At 43.8% G+C, this 20,251-nt stretch overlaps 1 protein-coding gene and 1 long non-coding RNA gene across 9 annotated transcripts in view; one reads left to right on the forward strand and one right to left on the reverse strand.

Annotated features, from left to right (window-relative positions):
* KCNK10 (potassium two pore domain channel subfamily K member 10) overlaps positions 1-20,251 on the reverse strand; it is a 147,288-nt gene that overhangs the window by 19,164 nt on the left and 107,873 nt on the right. For all 8 annotated transcript variants that reach the window (XR_011432032.1, XR_011432033.1, XR_011432034.1 and 5 more), the window contains 2 exons: positions 4,811-4,997; positions 591-733 (listed from right to left, as the gene is read on the reverse strand). Coding sequence is in view for 5 of the 8 variants with exons in the window: in XM_070249591.1 (XP_070105692.1) it covers positions 591-733; positions 4,811-4,997 (330 nt within the window). In the remaining 3 variants the exon portion in view is untranslated. The remainder of the gene's footprint in view (positions 1-590; positions 734-4,810; positions 4,998-20,251) is intronic.
* LOC138920601 (uncharacterized) lies at positions 11,280-19,448 on the forward strand. The gene is made up of 4 exons (XR_011432036.1): positions 11,280-11,486; positions 14,287-14,365; positions 17,010-17,043; positions 17,787-19,448. It is a non-coding gene; the product is annotated as an uncharacterized lncRNA (long non-coding RNA).

Below are 20,251 nucleotides of genomic sequence, written 5' to 3' on the forward strand. Positions count from 1 at the left end.
GCCACAGGGATATATTTGTATTTACAAATCTGACAACCAGAGGGGACATAAGTGAAAGGGACGCCTTGAGTTCACATCCCGAGGGCCGGCCACCATTCAATGACTTCAGTCTCACACAGAGTCGGGAAAGAGTCATGGCGTTAACGGCATTCCATGCAGATCCCGAGACCTGCAGGACAGGCTGGCGCTCCTGGGCTTTCTATGAATTCTCTAAGCCTCTCCCACAGATTTTCTGTTAAGAGGCAATTACACATCTCCCTCAAGCGCAGTCTCCCTCAGCTGACTATTTCTGGATTTTTTCTTTCTCTTTTCGTTTTCGTTTTTTAAAGTAAGTTGTTATTTACTAGTCTTTCCAGGATCTGTGGGCTGGTGAGTGAGTCACCACCAGATTATCTCACCCACCAGAAAAGGATCCAGAAATAACTGCTATTCCATCTCCCTCAGCTTTTAGGTGATGATTCAGAACAAGGAAGCTTTACGAGCCCTCCATTTAGTAAGCAATGCGCTAGCCCATAGAACAGAGATGGGAAATTCTTGACACGAGCTAATTTGATCTCAGGAGCATTCACAGAATCTGGAAGGGGTCCTACCTCTTCCTTTGTCTTTTTGGAGAGAACCCGTAGCCAATCTCCGATCATACTGAGGACAGCTGCAAAGTAGGCAAGGCCAACAAGGATCCAAAACCACACTAGGGGCTTATACCACTCCCGGTAATTGATGCCAGCATTTCCCCCTGAAAACAACCAAACGTTACTTTAGCCAGGGATCTAGCACACGATCTTGGCAGAGCAAACACATTCCAGTCCATGCAGCGGAGATGTCACCCCATCACAATCTAACACTCAGCTCTTAGGCCTGCTGTATACAAGAGGTGACCGGGGTGGGAGGGCAAGGAAAAGATGTGTCCCTTCCTTAGAGGAGCCTGACTTGTGGCTTAACTTCCTTTGATTCTTGACCACTGAAGGGTCATACCCGTAACATACGGGTAATACCCGTAACAGAAGAGTGTTAGTGGCCAATTTGATCCGCCCATTCTCAACCAGAACTTGATAATGAACGAGCGGAGCTAGAGGACAACAGGTCAGGACCAGCTGTCAATTTTTTCTTAAACTTCTTTGAATTTAATAAAATATCATTAAATAATCTCAAATGGTTTGGACTTCTTGGAACCCTTTCCTCCTTAAGCACACATGCGTTTACCAGGAGTTGAGTGGATGTGTGGAAGTAAAATTAGACTTAACAGCATTCCTTAGATTCTGATCCAAGCAACAGTGATTTAATGCTAACTGAGGGATGGTGTTTACATGATGCTAATCCAAAGGGTCAATTAGACTGAGTAATTAGAATCACCATGCTAGAACTAAAGGGGACCTCCAAGGCCAGCTAGTCCAATCCCTTTATTTTATAAAGAGGGGTTACAATAAAAATCCATCAAACTAAATTGGCCAGTTGCCTGATTGCATTGACTGGCTGTTCCACTGAAAAGACCAGTCATTTATTCCAAATAATTAGCCTATTTATTCTAGCCCTCCTACAGGCGCTGCCAAACGTAGCCATGCAAAATAGGTTCCAAGCCCAGCCCACTCTCCTAAAGAAGTGAGGGAGCTCCATGAAATAACGGATGTCAGCCTTGCTCTCGCTCTGCAAGATTCTGTTGCCCAATGAAACAGGCAGGTGGCCATGTTTAGAAGACAACCGGCATTAGCGATGTATTGGTAATTATGGTATCACATGATGAATGGTTACTAGACTTTCCCACTGGGTCGTGGTTGTAACCTCATCTGACACCACTGAATCCATCCTGAGCTCTTACGGTATCAATAATACCTCCCAAAGGCAGCTGGGCAGGCACTGTGGCCTGTGGCTCTTCTCAGTGCACCAAACCTGCTTTGCAATGCAGCCCAGGAGGTCTCAACAGCTACTGCAATTTCTTCATTAGAATTCCAAACATTGCTAAAGGGCTCTGTGGCAAGCCCCAGGGGTTTGGTTTAGCTGCTTTGTTTTTCCCTTTTAGGTAACCCTGCCCTGCAGCTTTCTCTAGGATTCTATTGGAGTTCCTGCAACATAAGTGGTTTTGAGGTTGATTTCGTTTCTGCACTAGGCCAGAGAACTCTGCAGCTTTCTCCCTCAGGGCTATCTGAGAGTAAATATTTACTGTAGTGAGCCACCACCCAAGAAAGATTGTCACTAGGGTGCGCTAGCGGACAACGCAATAAACACCCTTCTGTGTGTTCCTCTAGCAGCTGCTCATCTACAATTCAGAGTTCCATGTGTGTTCCCAGTCAGGGTCGCGAAATGCCGTAACGTTGTTAGTCTGTCCTAAAGTGAGTGAGCTACAAAACAAAGCAGCACTTAATCCTGCATGGTGATCAATGTTCCCATTATACTTCTAGTAGAGTTAATGCTCTATCAAATCACAGCAACCATCAACTCTTGTTAATGTATCTTTTTAAAGGATCAGTCATCCTTCCCTACTGCTCTTAAGAGTATTGCCAAAAAGGTTGTGATAAACTTCCAGTCTTTTAAGGCATGCATGCTTCAGATGGGTCTACGTAAGCTCTAGAAACTGGAGCTTAGAAGGGCCTGGTCTAATTACAGTCAGCTCTGTGAATTACAAAGACCTCAGGACAAAGGAAATACATCTCTGTTAATCAGGAGTAAGAAAGGGAATTAAAACAGTGGTATGTCAGGCCGGCCCAGTGGCGCAGCGGTTGAGTGCGCACGTTCCACTTCGGCAGCCTGGGGTTCGCTGGTTCAGATCCTGGATGCGAACATGGCACCACTTGGCAAGCCATGCTGTGGTAGGCATCCTATGTATAAAGTAGAGGAAGATGGGCACAGATGTTAGCTCAAGGCCAGTCTTCCTCAGAAAAAAGAGGGGGATTGGCGGCAGTTAGCTCAGGGCTAATCTTCCTCAAAAAAAAACACAACAAAACACAGTGGCATGCCTGTGACTATGGAGGTCATGCCCTAACTAGGAAAGTAAAGATAGTAGGTCAAATGCCAGTTTGTGCTAAGTGCTCACAGTCCGTGGTGACTAATAAGAATAAATAATAAAATCATAAATAATTGTTTTTAATTTCATATTCCCAGGGCTCTACTATTTGCGCCCAAGATTAACAGACTGACAGAGTGAACTGAGTAACTGGTTAGGGAGCAGGGTGGTCACAGGAGTCCTATAAAAGGTAGTCCTCCAGACTGCGCAGTGTGAGCACAGAGTGCTCTGAAGCACAACCCAGTGCAAATTTTGCTTCAGGGGAACTTAAAGATGTCTGCAGAATAGTTCTAAACTCCAACTGCCATTACATGCATTTACCTTCCATTGGAAGTTCAACTGAGTTTTCCCCCAGACCAGCTACGGACGAGGCTAAGGAACTAACCAGACAAGTGTTCTTCTGACTTTTGTCAGTTTCTCTGTGGTTTCCCTCCAGAGTCCCAAGCCTCTAATCAGATGACATCATGTGACTTCTCCCCCCGAATTGAGGAGCTGCGCAATGGTTGAGCACTGTGCATAAGGGGAGATTGGTGGGGCCCCAGACCCCAGGCTTTTTATAAATAATTTTTAACCACTTTGACTTTGCAATGCTTAGTCCTTAGCCAATAAAAAGGAAGAAAAAAATTAAAAACTACTATTTCTACCAAGAGGACTTCAGTCTTCATCCACCCACTTGAAACAGCTATAAAACCACTCTGTAGATTATCTATATTATACAATTATCATGGAGGCATCCATGCTCCTATTGACAAGACTTCAACATCCCCTCAAGAATTTCCTGTTTACCAGATTCCCAGAGACGACATCCCTTTCCTCCTTACGGGCACTGTAATCCATGGGGAAACCAAGGCACTGCCGGGATTATGCACCAAATAGACAGTCAGTCTGGGAGCTCAGCCTGTAAATGCCCAGGCTGTTGCTTAACCAGAAATTGGTCAAGGTCAAAGACACACGCACACACACCCCACAAAACATTTCGAACTTTTGATGGAATTGTTTGATCCCAGTGTTCCTTTCTCGGAGTAAAAAATGATCAATCATCTGACCACCTAGAATTATCCCATTAGGAAAGAGAAGAATGGCCTCCTTCTTTTATTTCTGCCTCCCTAATACACTCTGGGAAAGTGGTACAATGTAAGAAGCCAGATCTCATTTCGTTTTCAAGCTCCCTGTCCTTAGATGAATTTGCTGGTGGTTTTCTTTTGCTTCCTTAAATACAGCTCATTGGCATTTATTTTTACGATGAAGGCTATTGTTTCTATAAACATTCATGCAGAATCCATTATAGTATTACATTCGCTCAGGGCAATTCTCAGCTCCTAGTAGTCAACTAAGTCGTTAGTCTCACATCTGGGCATGCTCAGGACAACTTTTGCAGAAACAATGGCTCTTCCCTCTGCATCAGGAGGCTTAACCTGCAGGTGAAGGCAGGCTAAGCTCTATGCTAATCTCTCCAGAGTTTCATATTTGCCACTTGCTAACAGCCTTTACCGATTGATTCAAGGAGGCTTAATACAATTCAGAAGTCCAAAATTCAATGAGAAATTCATTTCACTCATGCATAATGCATATGACGATAAGGGCAATAAGCATCCTGGGCAGAGACAGGCTGGCTTCCTCTCACGGCAGAAGCCTGCTGCTGTTTACACGGCAGAGGTCTACAGGTCTGAAATGAGCCCACGGACAGCAGCGGTGATGCTGAGTCTTTCTCATTTGCTTCTCCCACAACATCTTCTCTCATGGTTTTGAAAAGCAATACCAACAGAACGTTTTCCCTACGAAAGCCCTGGTGACTGCGATGCCCAGGGAGCTTACCTGCCACAAAATCACCAAAGCCCACCGTAGTGAGAGTGACCACCACAAAGTAAATGGACTCCAGGGCCGTCCACCCCTCGATGTATTTGAAAATGACAGCAGGGATCGTCACAAATACAACGCAGCCGGCCAAGATGAAGAGGATGGTTGAGATGACCCGGATCTTTGTCTGACTCACTTGCTTTTTCTAGGAACAGCAAAGGAGAAAGATAGGCAAGTCAGCTTCATCATGCTGGGTTCAGAAGACAGAGGTACAGAAAAAAATGTATTGTGGCAGTGGCTTTTAATCCTTGGTCACGGGTGGCTTTGTGAGAATCTGATGTATGCTGTGGACTCTTTCTTATGAAAATGCATATAGAAGTTTTCAGGGGGTCTAAGTGGTCCTCAGATCTTAAGAAGCTTGTTTATGGACCCTCAGGTCAAGAAACTCCACTTAGCTTGTGCCTTGAATGCCTTTTGCATGATTCCATGACGGCAGCCCAAATGCTGATTCTAACTTCCTCACTAACGCATACATAATTCTTTCCCAAGAAGGGCTTGCTGCCATTTTTCATGTGGTATTATTGACTCTGTTGGTCTAGGAGTTAAGATTCAGCACTCTCACTGCCACAGCCCGGGTTTGTTTCCCAGTCAGGGAACCACACCACCTGTCTGTCGGTTGTCATACTGTGGCGGCTGCGTGTTGCTGTGATGCTGAAAGCTCTGCCGCCAGTATTACAAATACCAGCAGGGTCACCCATGATGGACAGGTTTCAGTGGAGCTTCCAGACTAAGTCAGACTAAGAAGGACCTGGTACTCATTTCTGAAAAAAAACTGACCGTGAAAGCCCTATGAATAGCTGCAGAGCATTGTCTGATATAGCACCAGAAAGATGACAGGATGGCACAAAAAGATGGGGCAGGGTTCCGCTCTGCTGTACACAGGGTCACTAGGAATCAGAATCGACTCAACGGCATTACCAACAACAGATTACTGACCCTCCATTAGGAGGGCACGGGTTTGAGCTCTTTCCACAGTGGTGGTGATGGATTTACATCTAGTTTCCCTTGTGTCGAAGGGAATATGCTGGAAAAATGGCTGATCTGAGGCAAGCCAGAATGTTTGAATGGAAAGAAAAACATAGCCACCCTCATCCTCATTTGAGACAGACTCTAGCCAAGCATCTGTGTGCTTCCTCACCCTCCTCCCCTACTGAGGTTGTACATTTATAACATACTTTTCTTTTAAAATACACATGTTTGAGCTGCTGCTGTGGTCATCATGTTTGTTGGCTGTATTACCTGCAAGAGACAGGACAGGGGTCTGAGTCAGAAGGACAGGATTGCTGTCTAAAATGGATGGTCGGAGCTTCATCTCACGTCAGCTTCTGAAGGAGTCAGTAGTTAAGAGGCAAAAGAGCATTTAGAAGAGGAATTCTACTGATACCAAGGCAAAGGAATCATGCCAATGGAGTCTAGAGGTGGCTGGAAGCATCAATGGTACTTCCCTTGATGTACTCAAGACAACACCGGCATTGCCTCTAAACTGAATAATCCTCAAGGTCTTCTCAGAGCTCCCAGATTTGCCATTGGAGACGGTCATTGGGGGACTCTAGTACCAGAACCCCACCAAAATCATGTACTATCATAAAAATACCTTTACCATCAGAGTGCATGGGCCTTTCTACATTGCCTAGATTGATTTTCAACAAAGTACATTACATTTAGGGCAATCGATATAGGAAATCCTAACCACGTGATCCATTTTCTAGTCATGGCCTTCTGGCAAATTAGAAGGCAGAGAACCTCAGAGCGCAGAGAGACATTTGCATTCATATACCTCATTTACAGATGCAAAAACAGAAGCCAAAAGGGGTTAAGGGACTTGCATGAAATGATGATGCTAATTAGGGGCAGAGCTGGGATTAGAATTCCAATGTGATTAACTCTCAGTCCAGTGCGTAATTATAGAAACAGCTTTTTGCGGCCGGCCCCGTGGCCAAGTGGTTAAATCCCCGTGCTCTGCTTCGGTGGCCCCGGATTTCACTGGTTCGGATCCTGGACGTGGACATGGCATCTCTCATCATGCCACGCTGAGACGGCATCCCACATGCCACAACTAGAAGGACCCACAACTAAAAATACACAACTATGTACCGGGTGGCTTTGGGAGAAAAAGGAAAAATAAAATCTTTAAAAAAAAGAAACAGCTTTTCAAGATACGCAACAATTCACCAGCTCAAACAAAGTTGCCAGAGTCCTCCCCAAACAAAAGAAACCAGACTAGCCCCACTGATGAATGGGCCATCCTGCTTCCCCTCTAGGAAGGAAGACTTGAGAATAAAAAGTGTCACTGGGCCATCTGTCCAGAAATTCCCAAGCTTCAGTCACAGCAGTGACACTTTGGCCAGGTTTCTCAGGACAGAAATGGGTCCAGAAAGATCCTTCTAAGGTCAACCCCTTGGTTCAACCATGAGAGTGTAGTAAGGAAATGACTAGGTCTCAGAGAGGAAGGTTGGGTATGGTTCTGTTTCCCGTCCTCCCATCCCTCTCTTCCTCCATGATTTGTGGGGAGAAACATCAGTGCTGCCTTTTCAGTGGAAATCTCCAAGGGACAAGAGAGCTGAAAAAGAGAAAAAGGTCGCTCTCCTCTGTGATGATGCCTCCACACCATTCAGTTCCACCTGACGGGGGCCCGGAGTCCCAGGTGTGTTCAACAGGGCAAAATGGAGTAGGCAATTAAATGAATAAGAAGAGTTACAGAGGATAATATTTATTTGCACAAATCTAAATCAGAACTATTTACACTCCAGTTCCTGGATCAATATGTTCCCTAAACATTCACAGGAAAAGCTAAAGAAATACAACTCTTCTTTATGAAAAGGGGTCATGTGCTCTAACTCCTGTGAGCATATAAAGCACATAAAGTGGGAACAGGGAAAAATAATTTGATCCATGCTCTTATATAGCCCCCTTCCATCTCTACCAAAAAGCAATCTTAAAAAATAACTATTGACATCTTTGAAAACTGCATTTGAAAATACCAGTATTTTTCTCTCACAAATGAAAGTATTGTGACAAGATAAATTATCTAAGAACCAGAGGGAGTGCTTTCCCCATTTCATGAATTTCCATATTGGATATTAGAGAAGGACTTTGTGGGGGCAGTTGAGCCCCTCTGAGAATCCAGGAACTTATTATTAGCCTAGTTTTGTTTGCAGACATGTACAAAAATCCAAAGCCCAAAAGGAGATTTTACCATAGATCATTAAGCTAATCTAATTGCTGGCAATGGAAACTTCATGTTCCCCCTCTATAAATCGTCCTCCTCAAACGCATAATGAAATTAAAGTGAATTAAATGTTTGTGAGACACTTAAGTCATAAATTAGGATGTGAATGCAATTGCAATCTAAATGAGGTTGAGGTTGGCAAACGAGGGCTGTGCGTACATAGGAAGCTGGAGACATTCCCAGGCTCCAGGAGGTGGGCAGAAGAGAAGGATGAGATTTGTTTGGTGGCAGAGACCGAGGTGTGCAACAAAGGCTAGATCGTGGTGTCTTAATTGCATTGCCTGTGGGAGAGTTTATCAGCAAGGTAAACATTTCACCACTGCTCACTGCCCAAGCCAACCAGTGTGTCCCCAGACAACCCAGACACACCCAGACATCCTAGGGTGATGCTCGGAGAATGTTTAGAGAATTTAATCATTGGGGTATTTTAGGGACTTAAGAAATCAAGCGTCTTGTATGTGTGTAGGTGTATGAAAATCTGTATACGCGTACTGCACTATAAAAGGAAGAAGTGTGGGTGTAAAGTTTTAGCAATATCTGTTATTCTGGATACCCATGTTTTTGCTGCCCCCTAGATACTTAAAAAAAAACAACAGTTGCCTTAATTGAACATTTTAAACTGTAGATTTCAAGATGGAACCAAAAACTATCTTATATGTCATCCAGTGGTCTTTGAGCTTCTTATCCCCATTAGCCCTGCAATTGTTCACAACTACTGTAAAATGGTGTTAAGAACTTGGAGTCCATGGAACAACAAAAGACTCTGAATAGCCAAAGGAATCCTGAGAACAAAGAACAAAGCTGGAAGTATCACACTCCTTGATTTAAAAATATATCACAAAGCTATAGTAACCCAAACAGCATGATACTGGCACAAAAACAGAGACAAAGATCAATGGAACAGAATCAAGAGCCCAGAAATAACCCATACATCTATGGACAGCTAATTTTCAACAAGGAAACCAAGAATATACAACAGAGAAAGGAAAGTCTCTTCAATAAACGGTGTTGGGAAAACTGGGCAGCTACATGCAAAAGAATGAAAGTAGACCATTATCTTACACCACACACAAAAATTAACTCGAAACGGATTAAAGACTGGAAGGTAAGACCTGAAACCATGAAACTTCTAGAAGAAAACATAGGCAGTAGGCTGTTCGACATCGGTCTTAGCAGCATATTTTCAAGTACCATGTCTGACCGGGCAAGAGAAACAACAGAAATAATAAACAAACGGGACTACATCAAACTAAAAAGCTTCTGCACATCAAAGGAAACCATCAACAAGACGAAAAGACAACCTAACAAGTGGAGAAGATATTTGCAAACCACATATCTGATAAGGGGTTAATATCCAAAATATATGTATAAAGAACTCATACATCTCAACAACAAAAAGACTAACAACCCAATTAAAAAATGGGCACAAGATCTGAGCAGATACTTCTCCAAAGAAGATATACAGATGGCCAACAGGCACATGAAAGGATGTTCAACATCATTAACTATCAGGGAAATGCAAATCAAAACTACAATGAGATATCACCTCACTCCGGTCAGAATGGCTATAATTAATTAACAAGACAGGAAAAAAAAAAAGTGTTGGAAAGGATGTGGAGAGAAGGGAACCCTCATACACACTGCTGGTGGGAGTGCAAACTGGTGCAGCCACTATGGAAAACAGTATGGAGTATGCTCAGAAAATAAAGAATTGAACTACCATCTGATCCAGCTATTCCGCTGCTGGGTATTTATCCAAAGAACATGATGACATGACTGCATAAAGATACACGCACTCCTGTGTTCATTGCAGCATTATTCACAACAGCCAAGACTTGGAAGCAAACTGGGTACCCATCAAGGGACAAATGGATAAGGAAGATGTGGTAGATATACACAATGGAATACTATTCAGCCATAGAAAAAGATGAAATCTTGCCATTTGTGACAACATGGATGGACCTTGATGGTATTATGCTAAGTGAAATAAGTCAGAGGGAGAAAGTCGAATACCATATGATCTCACTCATAAGTGAAAGATTAAAAACAATGACAAACAAACACATAGCAACAGAGATTGGATTGGTGGTTACCAGAGGCGAAGTGGGGAGGGAGGAGGGTGGAAGGGGTGATTAGGCACATGTGTGTTGTGATGGATTGTAATTAGTCTTTGGGTGGTGGACATGATGTAATCTACACAGGAATTGAAATATAATGAAATTTATGTAATGTTATAAACCAATGTTACCACAATAAAAAAAAGAACTTGGAGTCCAGGGATGTGCCTGAGACACATCCACCCCCACTGCTGAATAGCTGATTGACCTCAGGTAAGTTTCTCAGCTCAAGAGTTTCTTCCTCCATAAAGTGGAGATAAGAGAATCTACCTCACAAGTTTGTTTGGAAGATTAAATAAGTGTGTGCCTGCTAAGTGCTCAATGACTGCTAACTCTCATTTTTTATGTAAAAGCTCAAATCTTTCCTTAGATGTGGACAGTCCCAGATTTAACACTGGCCTTTGCTATTGAGGAATGTTCCCTCATGTCTGGCTTAAGATAATCTTTGTTTAGCTTCAGGAGGTCACTGTTGATTGTCCCTTCCTGGATACATTATCTCGTATAATTATCTCATTTTCAATAAGAAAAAAGTCTTCTGGCTTCCTTGGTTCTTCCAGGCTGAGCCCGGATTGAGCTCTCAAACAGTCTCAGCTCAACATCTTGGAAGCTTTCTTACTTGCCTTTCAATTAATTTGCCCCTAGTTTTTCATCATCCTTCTGAAACTGCGAAGCATTGCAGATAATGTGTGCGATGTCAGGAACCAGCTGCAGAGGGACCCTGAGAGACAGGACCTTGCTTTCCTTGCACCCCCTCCCACCTCCCCCACCACTTACAGATTCAAGCTGTGTTTGCATGGGGGGGTTGCTAGGCAAAATCACATTGCTTATTTACCAGAAAGCAGAGCAGCTAGCAAAAAGCTTTGTGAGAGCCCAGATCTGACTGAGGTCATGTGTTCTTCGGCTAACAAAATTGTTCTCTCGGAAGGGACGGTTTGATATCATATTTGGGCAGAAGTGAAGGATAGTTGTGTATATCTGTCCAAATCTTGTTTTCACACACTGTTAATTGGAATAGAGGATGCATTCTTTCTTCTCCTTATGCAAATAGTATTATGCAAAACTATCTCCCAGTCCAATTGGCACTAACTGCAGGAATTTTTGAAGAACTCAAAACCCACTTCCTGTAGAGTTCATTTAGTGGTCCAAATTATATGTGCAATGATTCCAAAGAGCAAAATAAGCTTCATAAACAGGAGGCGGGGGAGCCAGCTTTAAGAGCGATCCTTCGGGAGAGGGACGTGTATGCCGACAATTCGGGAGGTGTCTACGTGTTTCAGACCTCAGCAGGGTAAGCCACACCTCCAATTCTCACTAAGGCTAATGCCTTGCCTGTGTTTGTTTACTTCCACAATCTTATTCTAGAGAGCAAGTATATTTCTACTCATTTGTGGGCTATTTCTTTACTTGATGTCTCCCCCTCCCTAATGCCTGTTCTCCTGTTCACTCTCATGTGATTTATTAGAATTCTGAGATTAGCAATCCAGATTGGTGTGTCTCTGTTTCTTTGCTGTGAGTCTAAGCCAGGACGTTGGAGATTTTATTCAATAATAAAGATACTGCAATAAACATCCTCGGCCAGGAGTTAAGACGGGCAGAGCTCCAGTTTATGGTTGCGTTTGGTTTTGCTGAAATGCAAACACATCACCATGGTAATATAATCGAACTGAGAATAACTTCTCAAAATGGAAAGATAATAGGAACTGCCTCACAAAAGAATTGACTTTATTTTCTGATGTTATTATGTTTTCCACAAAGATTTCTTTTGAAAAGTCCAGTTCTAACTCATAGTTTGAAGATCACAGCAAATAGCCATGTAGCACCAGCAATTCTATAAACGAGGAGGAGAGCTTTTAAACAGCGTTTGCCTATAATCTCCATGGCACAGATACTGTAAACACACATTAGCGAGAATCTTGCAGTAATATCTCCATGGAGCCCATGGAAAATGTCCTACTCAAAAGCTGAATACACAAATGGATCATATCTATACAAAAAAAAAAAACTTGTATCTAGCATCTGACTCTGAGCCGTGCTGCAGCATCAAACAGATTATTGGCCAATTCAGTGCTTTGCTGATACCATCACGTAGTTTTTGAAAAAGCTTTTGGTATATATAATTAAATTGTTTTTATCACTGAAAGGGCAACCTAGGTGCACCTAGGATGGAGAAAAGTTTAAATCCACAAATGAAAAAAATTCTCAGCTGTTCTGCCCCAGGAACTCTTTAATTAAAATCTTTGAAAGTTTTCTGTTCTAAAAATCAGTGGTTTTTAACATTTGCAGATAATACTCTATTGGAACACAAGATTCTACATTCAGAATTCAACCAGTTAATTCATTCAGCACATAATTATTAAGAACCATTTAGATGTCAGGGGCTGTTCTAGTTGCAAAGGACACAACAGTTTAAAACAAGAAAAGAAAGAAAAAGTTCCTTCCTCAAACACAGAAAGTCTAGTGGGCGGGGGTGGAAGGGGGCAGGGTCGGAACATCTGAGTCTTTGGCTGAGAACAGTGTTTGTGGCACTGTCCATGGTGTCCAGCCCTGGTCCAGCTATTGAAGGCGAAGTTTAGTACCTAATGACATCCCACTGATTAAAAATATCACCTCGGAGAGAAAAAAGGAATGTTCTTGTAGCCCTGGTATGTGGAATACCAAAGTGTGCCAAGTGTAATGGATGATCTTGGATCTTTGTTAGCTAAGCATTCAGAAACTATGTCCCAGAAACTGGAACAAAGCATAAGCAATCACACCAATTGGAAACACCCTGATGTAACATTGGCTGAAGAATAGTCCTTCTCTTTAGTTAAGATGTGAAGGGCAGACCCATGGAAAGAAGAGGGTAGGGACACCTCCTGATGAACCATATCAAGAGAATAACTCCTGGCAATTCTGGTAGATGTCCCGCACAGCTGCTCACTCATCCAATTCTAAATTTATTTTACCCCGATTACGGCAGCACAATGAACACTGTGCCCCCACCAATGCACTCCCCACCATCATACATACAAGTAGACAATAATAATGCTATGGTAACAATGCCATAGACAGCTGAAAGGTAGACTCACTCTTCTCCCTCCCCTGGGTAACAAGGGTTCAAGGTCATAGTTCACTAGCCCAGCAATCCACAATAGTTAGGGGACAATATCCCCTGAATAGGACAAATGTTCCTTCCTGCCCCTGAGGCTTCTTTCCTTGTGCAGGGAGCCCCACCCGCTGTAAAACACATGGCCTCTCTCTTGCCTTTTACTCTGACCCGGGAACTGAGGACTGGGCCTCTTCCTCTCCTCCTCCTTTTGGGAGTAAGTCGCCCTCAAGAAGCACCCCTTCTGATCTCCTGTCTAATTCTGGGCTTGAATTAGGAAACCCATTTTCCCACAGATATAAGCCATGTTCTCCAGTGTTGAGGGAAAAGAGTAATATTAGGCTTCAATCTGTCATCTCCTCTGTCGTATTTCTCAATTGGTTCATACCTTGGGTGAGAAAGAGGGGATGCTATTTATGAGGCTCCTTCAAACCCCCAACTCTCCTCCTTCCAGCCCTCCTGGCAAGGTGGTTTTTTATTTTAGTGATAGCTCAATAATTATTCCACTATGAAAGGGAGAAAGAGGTCAGACCACATATTATGGGGCAAATTCTCCTCAATGGAAGGCAAGCTTTCTACTTTAGATTGGGTCCCCTCACCAGGAAGGGACACGTGTAACAACAGCAGAAAAGAAAGAGATTCAGTGGGCCTCCTGCTGAGAGTACTCTCCTAAAAGAAGATAAAGAATTTGGAAAGTCATTAAGGGAGGCCTGGCCCTGGCTGGAGCTGTCTAGGAGGGACAAGATCCTTGCAAAGGGGCTGTCAGGGAAAGTGGGTAGGGGTAGAGGTGGTGAGCAATGGTCATAATGCAGCCTCCTAACACACTAGGCAAAGTAAAATGCTCACTTGTCCCACTGTGGATGATCAAGGAGCACTTTACTCCTTCTCGTCCTTCCTGGCCAACTCCTAGCCATGTCGCTATTCACTGGAACCAGCATCCAAGAGTACCCAGGAAGAGTGGGAGAGAGAAGAAAGCCTTCATATGCTCCCCCTCCATTCTCAGGTATGAGTAGCCCAGAGACGACATCTGTGAGCTTCTGGTGGGCTGCCTGGAATGACTGTCTACATGCCCAGGAATCAAGGTAAGTGACAAACGAGTGTGCATTTCCTGTAGCCATATTTATCTTGCTTTTTAGAAGATTTGAAGAAAGCCCCCAAGATCACCCAGATTTAGGTCAATACCTAAAAATCACCTGGCTATTATTGAGTCAAAATCTGTAAAAATTCCTAGGTTTTATTGGGAAAATGGTAAGCAACTCCCTCTCCAATAGTTACACACTTTCTTTCCTTCTTTCTTTCTTTCTTTTTACACAAATGCTTTTTAATGAAAGCACATGGGGATGCTTGTCCATATAAAACTATAAATAATGAAAGAAGCATTAAAAAAAATCATAGGGAAAAGATGTGTGAACTAGGAAAGAAAAAGGCAAAGAGAAGCAAGAAAAATGTAAAAAGTCTTCAAGAAGGATGAACACAATTGAGAAAAAGACTTTGAGGAATAGAACGCACGGATGGAACAATGGTTTGAGGGGTCTAGAATTTTCCCGGAGGTATAAGAAGGCCTCCCAGCTGGGCTCGGGTCAAATTATTTTGGAGATAGAATGACAACGGAGAGAAGAGAGAAAGAGATATGCATGAACTTTCTAGTTAGACTGAGAACAGAGAAGTTTAAATAAGAATGGAACACACCTTTGTAGAAAGTCAGTCAGAAATAAATCCTAAAGTGGGAAGCCCTGCACTGAGGGAAGCTGACAGAAACATCCAGAACTGAGAAAATTTCTTTAGCAGAATATTTTCCAAGCTGTGAATGAAGCTGAGTTCTATAAATTTTCTATCCTTTCGTTCAATAAATATTTATTGGGTACCTACTCTCTGTCAGTTACTGAGCTAAATTCACTGGTGAGCAAAACAGAATGGCCCCCAGCCTCACAGAGCTGGTGGGGGCAAGACAGACATGGAACAATTACACAAGCAAATGTATAACCACAGCTTGAGAGACATGCTCTGACAGGAAAAGAACTCACTCACAGAGTGAGAGAATAGAACAGGGGGACCTCATGACACTGTTTGCCTGCCACATTCCCCCATGTATGTTGCCCACACCTCAAGATCCCCCCCAAAGTCCCCACTATAATAAAAGAAGTTGCTGCAAATGATTCAAAGCCTGGTGCTGGACCAGTGTTACCTGACAAGGAGGCCAAGGAGATGCCAATGAACTTGGACTTGATGCACACTGGCTGTTTTCTGCTCCAGGCAAAGTTTTGTCTTTTTTTTTGTTTCTTTTTTTCCGGAGGAAGATTAGCCCTGAGCTAACATCTGCCAATCCTCCTCTTTTTTCTGAGGAAGACTGGCCCTGAGCTAACATCCGTGCCCATCTTCCTCTGCTTTATATGTGGGATGCCTACCACAGCATGGCTTGCCAAGGGGTGCCATGTCTGCACCCGGGATCCTAACTGGTGAACCCCGGGCTGCCAAAGCAGAACATGTGCACTTAACCACTGTGCCACCAAATCAGCCCCTGCTCCTAGCAAAGTTTTCACTGATGGCCTCACAGCAGAATCATCCAAGGTGGGGATCTTGACAGCCTGATAGACTTGTCCTCTTTGTATCTTACTCAAGTTTTATACAAATGCCCCAAGGAAGTTCCAGGTTTCAAGTGTGCACGACTTGTGGGCAAATAAATGCATATGTCATTCATCTATGTTCACTCACCTGTCATTCATCCACGATTATTAAAGAGTAGCATTGTCCTTTAATTTGATTAGAATGGATTTCACCAGAATGTGGATTTGATTAGAATGACCAGACAGAAGCTTGTTTGGATTACTGAACACACATAATAAATGTCCCCATTGTTAGTTAATTGGTACATTTTTTCCTTTTAAAGGAATTAAAGTTATATACAAACTCTTTAATGGAGCTTAATGTAATGACTAAAGTACACTTTCATCTTTCATGAAATGACTAGGCTGTTTAGCTGTGCAGATGACAGCAAGCGTAGGCACCACATGCTCCACAAGGTAAAGTAGTAAATAGTAGATAAAGTAACAGAGACGCAAACTTAAGTTGAAGTTGCATCTCCGCAGATAATACTCTCTTTAGAAAAGTATTCTCTTTTCAGTATAGTTTTAGATTACTTTGTTCCTGCAAAGTGTTTAGCAGAGATATGCATGCTCTTATTTGAACAGTTCTCCACAAAGGACCAGAAACAGAGACCCCCAAAAACAACAAAAATAGACATCCAGGTCTCCTGATATTCTCCTCATGTTGAAAAAAGATTGAAAAATGGAATTTGACCAACCCTGGTGATGCTCAACCTGCAATGTACTGTTCGTGACCATCAATGATAATGTTTAAGGCTGACTGCACCACCCTATCATCATAGGGTGATGGAATTAAGCAAATGAGGTCACAAGGCAGGACCACGGTAGAGGACACTGGTCATTCCTTTTGTCTGCCCATCATCTGAAGCCCCTAGTTTGGTTTGGTGAAAGTCAGAGACCTCCTCCTAGTGCAGAGCTGAAGAATGTCAGCTACTCATTTTCCCAGTCTCCCCAGTGTATCGTCACAAGGATGCAACCCATGCTCCCCTAACCATAGAGACGCAAGTCAGACTTTGAACCAGATACAAGTGCAGCAGATGTGACGGAGTGGATCATGAAGTATTCACCTGATGGTTTTCTGTGTGTTTTTCTGCCCCTCTTTTCTCTCTCTGGTATTTCAAAGGCTATTCTGAAGTACAAGATGAAGATTCTCAGAGGTATGCTTGCAGAACCACTTTTTTCTCTCCCAGAGACTAGATAAGCCTCAGCTGGGGATGTGGACAGAGAAGGCAGAATGGCCATTCAGTCTGGAGAGGAAGGAAGGGTAGAAGAGATTGAGTCTGCCAGGCATCTTCCAAGTAGAATTAGCAGAACCTCTAGTCTGCAGGACCAGAGGACAGAGAGGAAGGGCTTAGAAGCAGAGCCCTCCTATAGCGTAGGCATCAATTCCTTCACCATCTGTGCACAGCCCACCTCTCAGGAGTCCTGGATCCTCTTAAGTGTCCTCCACAGGGAGTGAGGGACTCGGACACTGAATGGGGTGGAGACATAGAGGGAGAACCTTGCTCCCAATCAAGACGGAATTGAAGAGCATCAGTTGGGAGCTTCCATGGTGTCATATAAAGAAGCAGGGACCATGTGTAATCCATTCCGGGACTGGTAGCCACAACGATGGTGTTGTATCCTGTTCCAGGGGCAGTCACAAGAGTGGTTCTAGCAGCAGCATCCAGGGCCCAGAATCAGTGGGGTCAGCAGGGCCAGCTGCTGTCTGTGTCAGGCAGACACAGCAGTGGCTTCTTCCAGGACCAGTTCTGTGGCATGGTTTGGGTCATTGTTCTCGGGTGGGTACCTTCCAAGTTGGAGTCTCCAGTCACCCCAGGGATTTGGTAGCTATCCAAGATCCTTTATAAAAACTTCCTTTTCTGCTTAAATTAACTATAGTTGGTTTCTTTCGATTCAGCTAAGCTGTCTGCCTGCAACTGCCTCTCCTGGAGGTCAGGGTAAGCTGGCTTCAGCCACTTGGAGACAGATCAGGAACAAGGGACACAGCCCCACGGAGTCCTGCAATGACAGGCCAATAATTCTGGGATCCAAGATCAACTAGAACTGTAACTAGATGTGATTTAACTGCTTTGGAAATATCTCTCTGACATTCCTAAATCTTCAGGAAAGTCTTGTTAAAAATTACAGCTAGTTTCAGCTGTGCTGTGGAGCTGTATCCTGGGATGGAGAGTCATGGGGAGAGCGGTACCAGCCTCCTCCCGACAACAGCAGAGCAATGGCAACCACAACACAGGCAGAGGGGTCTCCTGCCACCTGCAGGAGGAGACCAGCAGCATTGCCGTGAGAGGTCGGTGGTTAGAACAGAGGTTGGCAATCCAGAAGGAGTTGATAGAGAAGACACAGCCTCTGACCAGGACAGACGTGGGCAAACTTGAATGACAACCCCTGCAAAGACTAGAGGGCAGGAGACCTTGGAAGGTGGAATTGGGGAAGGACATGCTGCGGTGCCAGTGGAGCAGCAGTCATTGGGCTACATATAGATGCAAAGAAAAGACTCAGAAGTACAATTATCGACATGTTAAGGGTGGATCTCTTGGGGGGATGGATTTTCACGTGGTTTTTTTCCTTCTTTGTCCTCTTCTATGTTTTCCAAAGTCTCTACAATGACCATGTATTCTCTTTGTAATGAAGGAAAAGGAGGAGAGGTGAGAGAGGATGCGAGGGAAAGGGATAAGGAGGAGAAAGAGCAAGAGAGAGAGAACGAACATGCTCACGACGCTGCAGTGGTTCCCTCGAGAAAGCACACAATGCCCTTGAAAATCATAGTTCATCTTCCTTTCTTTTGGGAAAGGGTGACGACTACGCCCTTGAGGGAAAACTAGAAACGAGAAGGAGGAGTAAATACTCCCCACAGTAAAGTAAGAGAGATGGGCCCTGTCTGAGCCTTCAGAATCCCAGGGACATTTGCCAGAGGTGGCAGTGGAAGCTGTGAGGATGTGGCCTTATTCCAACTCAGTAATTGCATCCTGCCTGCTTGCTGCCTGTGCCACCTCCTCCTCCTACAGAATACGGCCAGCTCCTTCCTGAGTGAAACTGCTAGGGAGGCCCGCTGTTGGCAAGCACTTGCCATCCCTCCCCATCTTGTCCATAATACCAGTTATTTTTTGCAGCTTACTCTCTAAAGGGACTGGACGTTCATGGGTGCCCAAATACAGCACCATTCCATGCTTTTGCACCTTTTTAAATGCTGGCCCATCTGCCAGGATGTTCTTCCACTTTTAATGCTTGTCAAACTCCTATTCCTTCCTCAAAACACAATTCTAATGCCGCCTCCTGCAGGAAGCCCTCCCGTGTTCTAGTTAGTTTCTATGTCCTCTTCCCTGCCGTCTCTGTGCCTTGCACATTCCCCTGTGGAGGGACGCATGCATCCTGCATTGCTGTCTACCTGCGGATGTGTCTCCCTATCTTTTGTCCAGGTACCCTGCACAGTGCACCCTGCACAGTGGATTGTTCTAGACTTGCTCCCTCTTTTTTAGCACCTAGAGAAAATAGGAGAGTAGTAATTGTTTAAGGTAAACTAGTCTATGAAGGAAATAAAATAAAACTATTCATCCAGCAAGAGATCAAGCGTCAGGATTTTATAATGGGGAATGCTTGTGAGAGTATATGATAGAGGCACAGGTGATGGACACACACACGTGCACACAATACATATTTGTTGAGTTGAATATTAATAGCACAGGAACTACATCAAGAGGAGAGTCCTAACTGTTTGAGCATGAACATTTACAGGAGAATAGAAATAACATATGTATATTCCTGAAAGTTCCCTAGGAGCTCCCTGGAAGTTTTTTTATAACCCCATTATAAACCGTTTAGATTATAACACCCTAAGAGGTGACTGGTAAATCTGTGAGGGTGTTTATGGTTGTCGTAACAATAGGAGGGGCTCTCTTGGCATGGAGTGGGTGTGGGCAAGAATGTTCAGACATCCTGGAACATAAGAGTTAGTGTCACAAATCAGAGAAGTATCCCAAATTTAGCCTGAGTTTTGAAAGTCTCACTGGGAAAAATTCATGTTTATAATTAAGCGAGCTGAGACCTTACCTCCCTTTTACATACAAACACACAAACACACACACACACAGAAACCTTTTGCAGTTTCAATACAGGCTGAATTTTATAAGAATACGACTCCAAAGTAAATTGTGGGAAGGCCGAACTTTGATTAGTTGGAACCTTGCCAAGAATTGTTTTCCATTTTGGAAAAGCACACCACGGGTAGGAAAGTCCCTTGTGACATCTAAGTCACTGAAAGGACACGACTGAACTGGACGGCCGTTAGAGCTACTGCGTTCTCATGTAGCCACAAGGGTCTCAGTGGCTCACTCGGCCTCCTGGGGTTTCATGACCAAGCATCTA

Source organism: Equus caballus, chromosome 24 (genome assembly GCF_041296265.1).
Source record: "Equus caballus isolate H_3958 breed thoroughbred chromosome 24, TB-T2T, whole genome shotgun sequence".
Classification (NCBI taxonomy): Eukaryota; Metazoa; Chordata; class Mammalia; order Perissodactyla; family Equidae; genus Equus; species Equus caballus.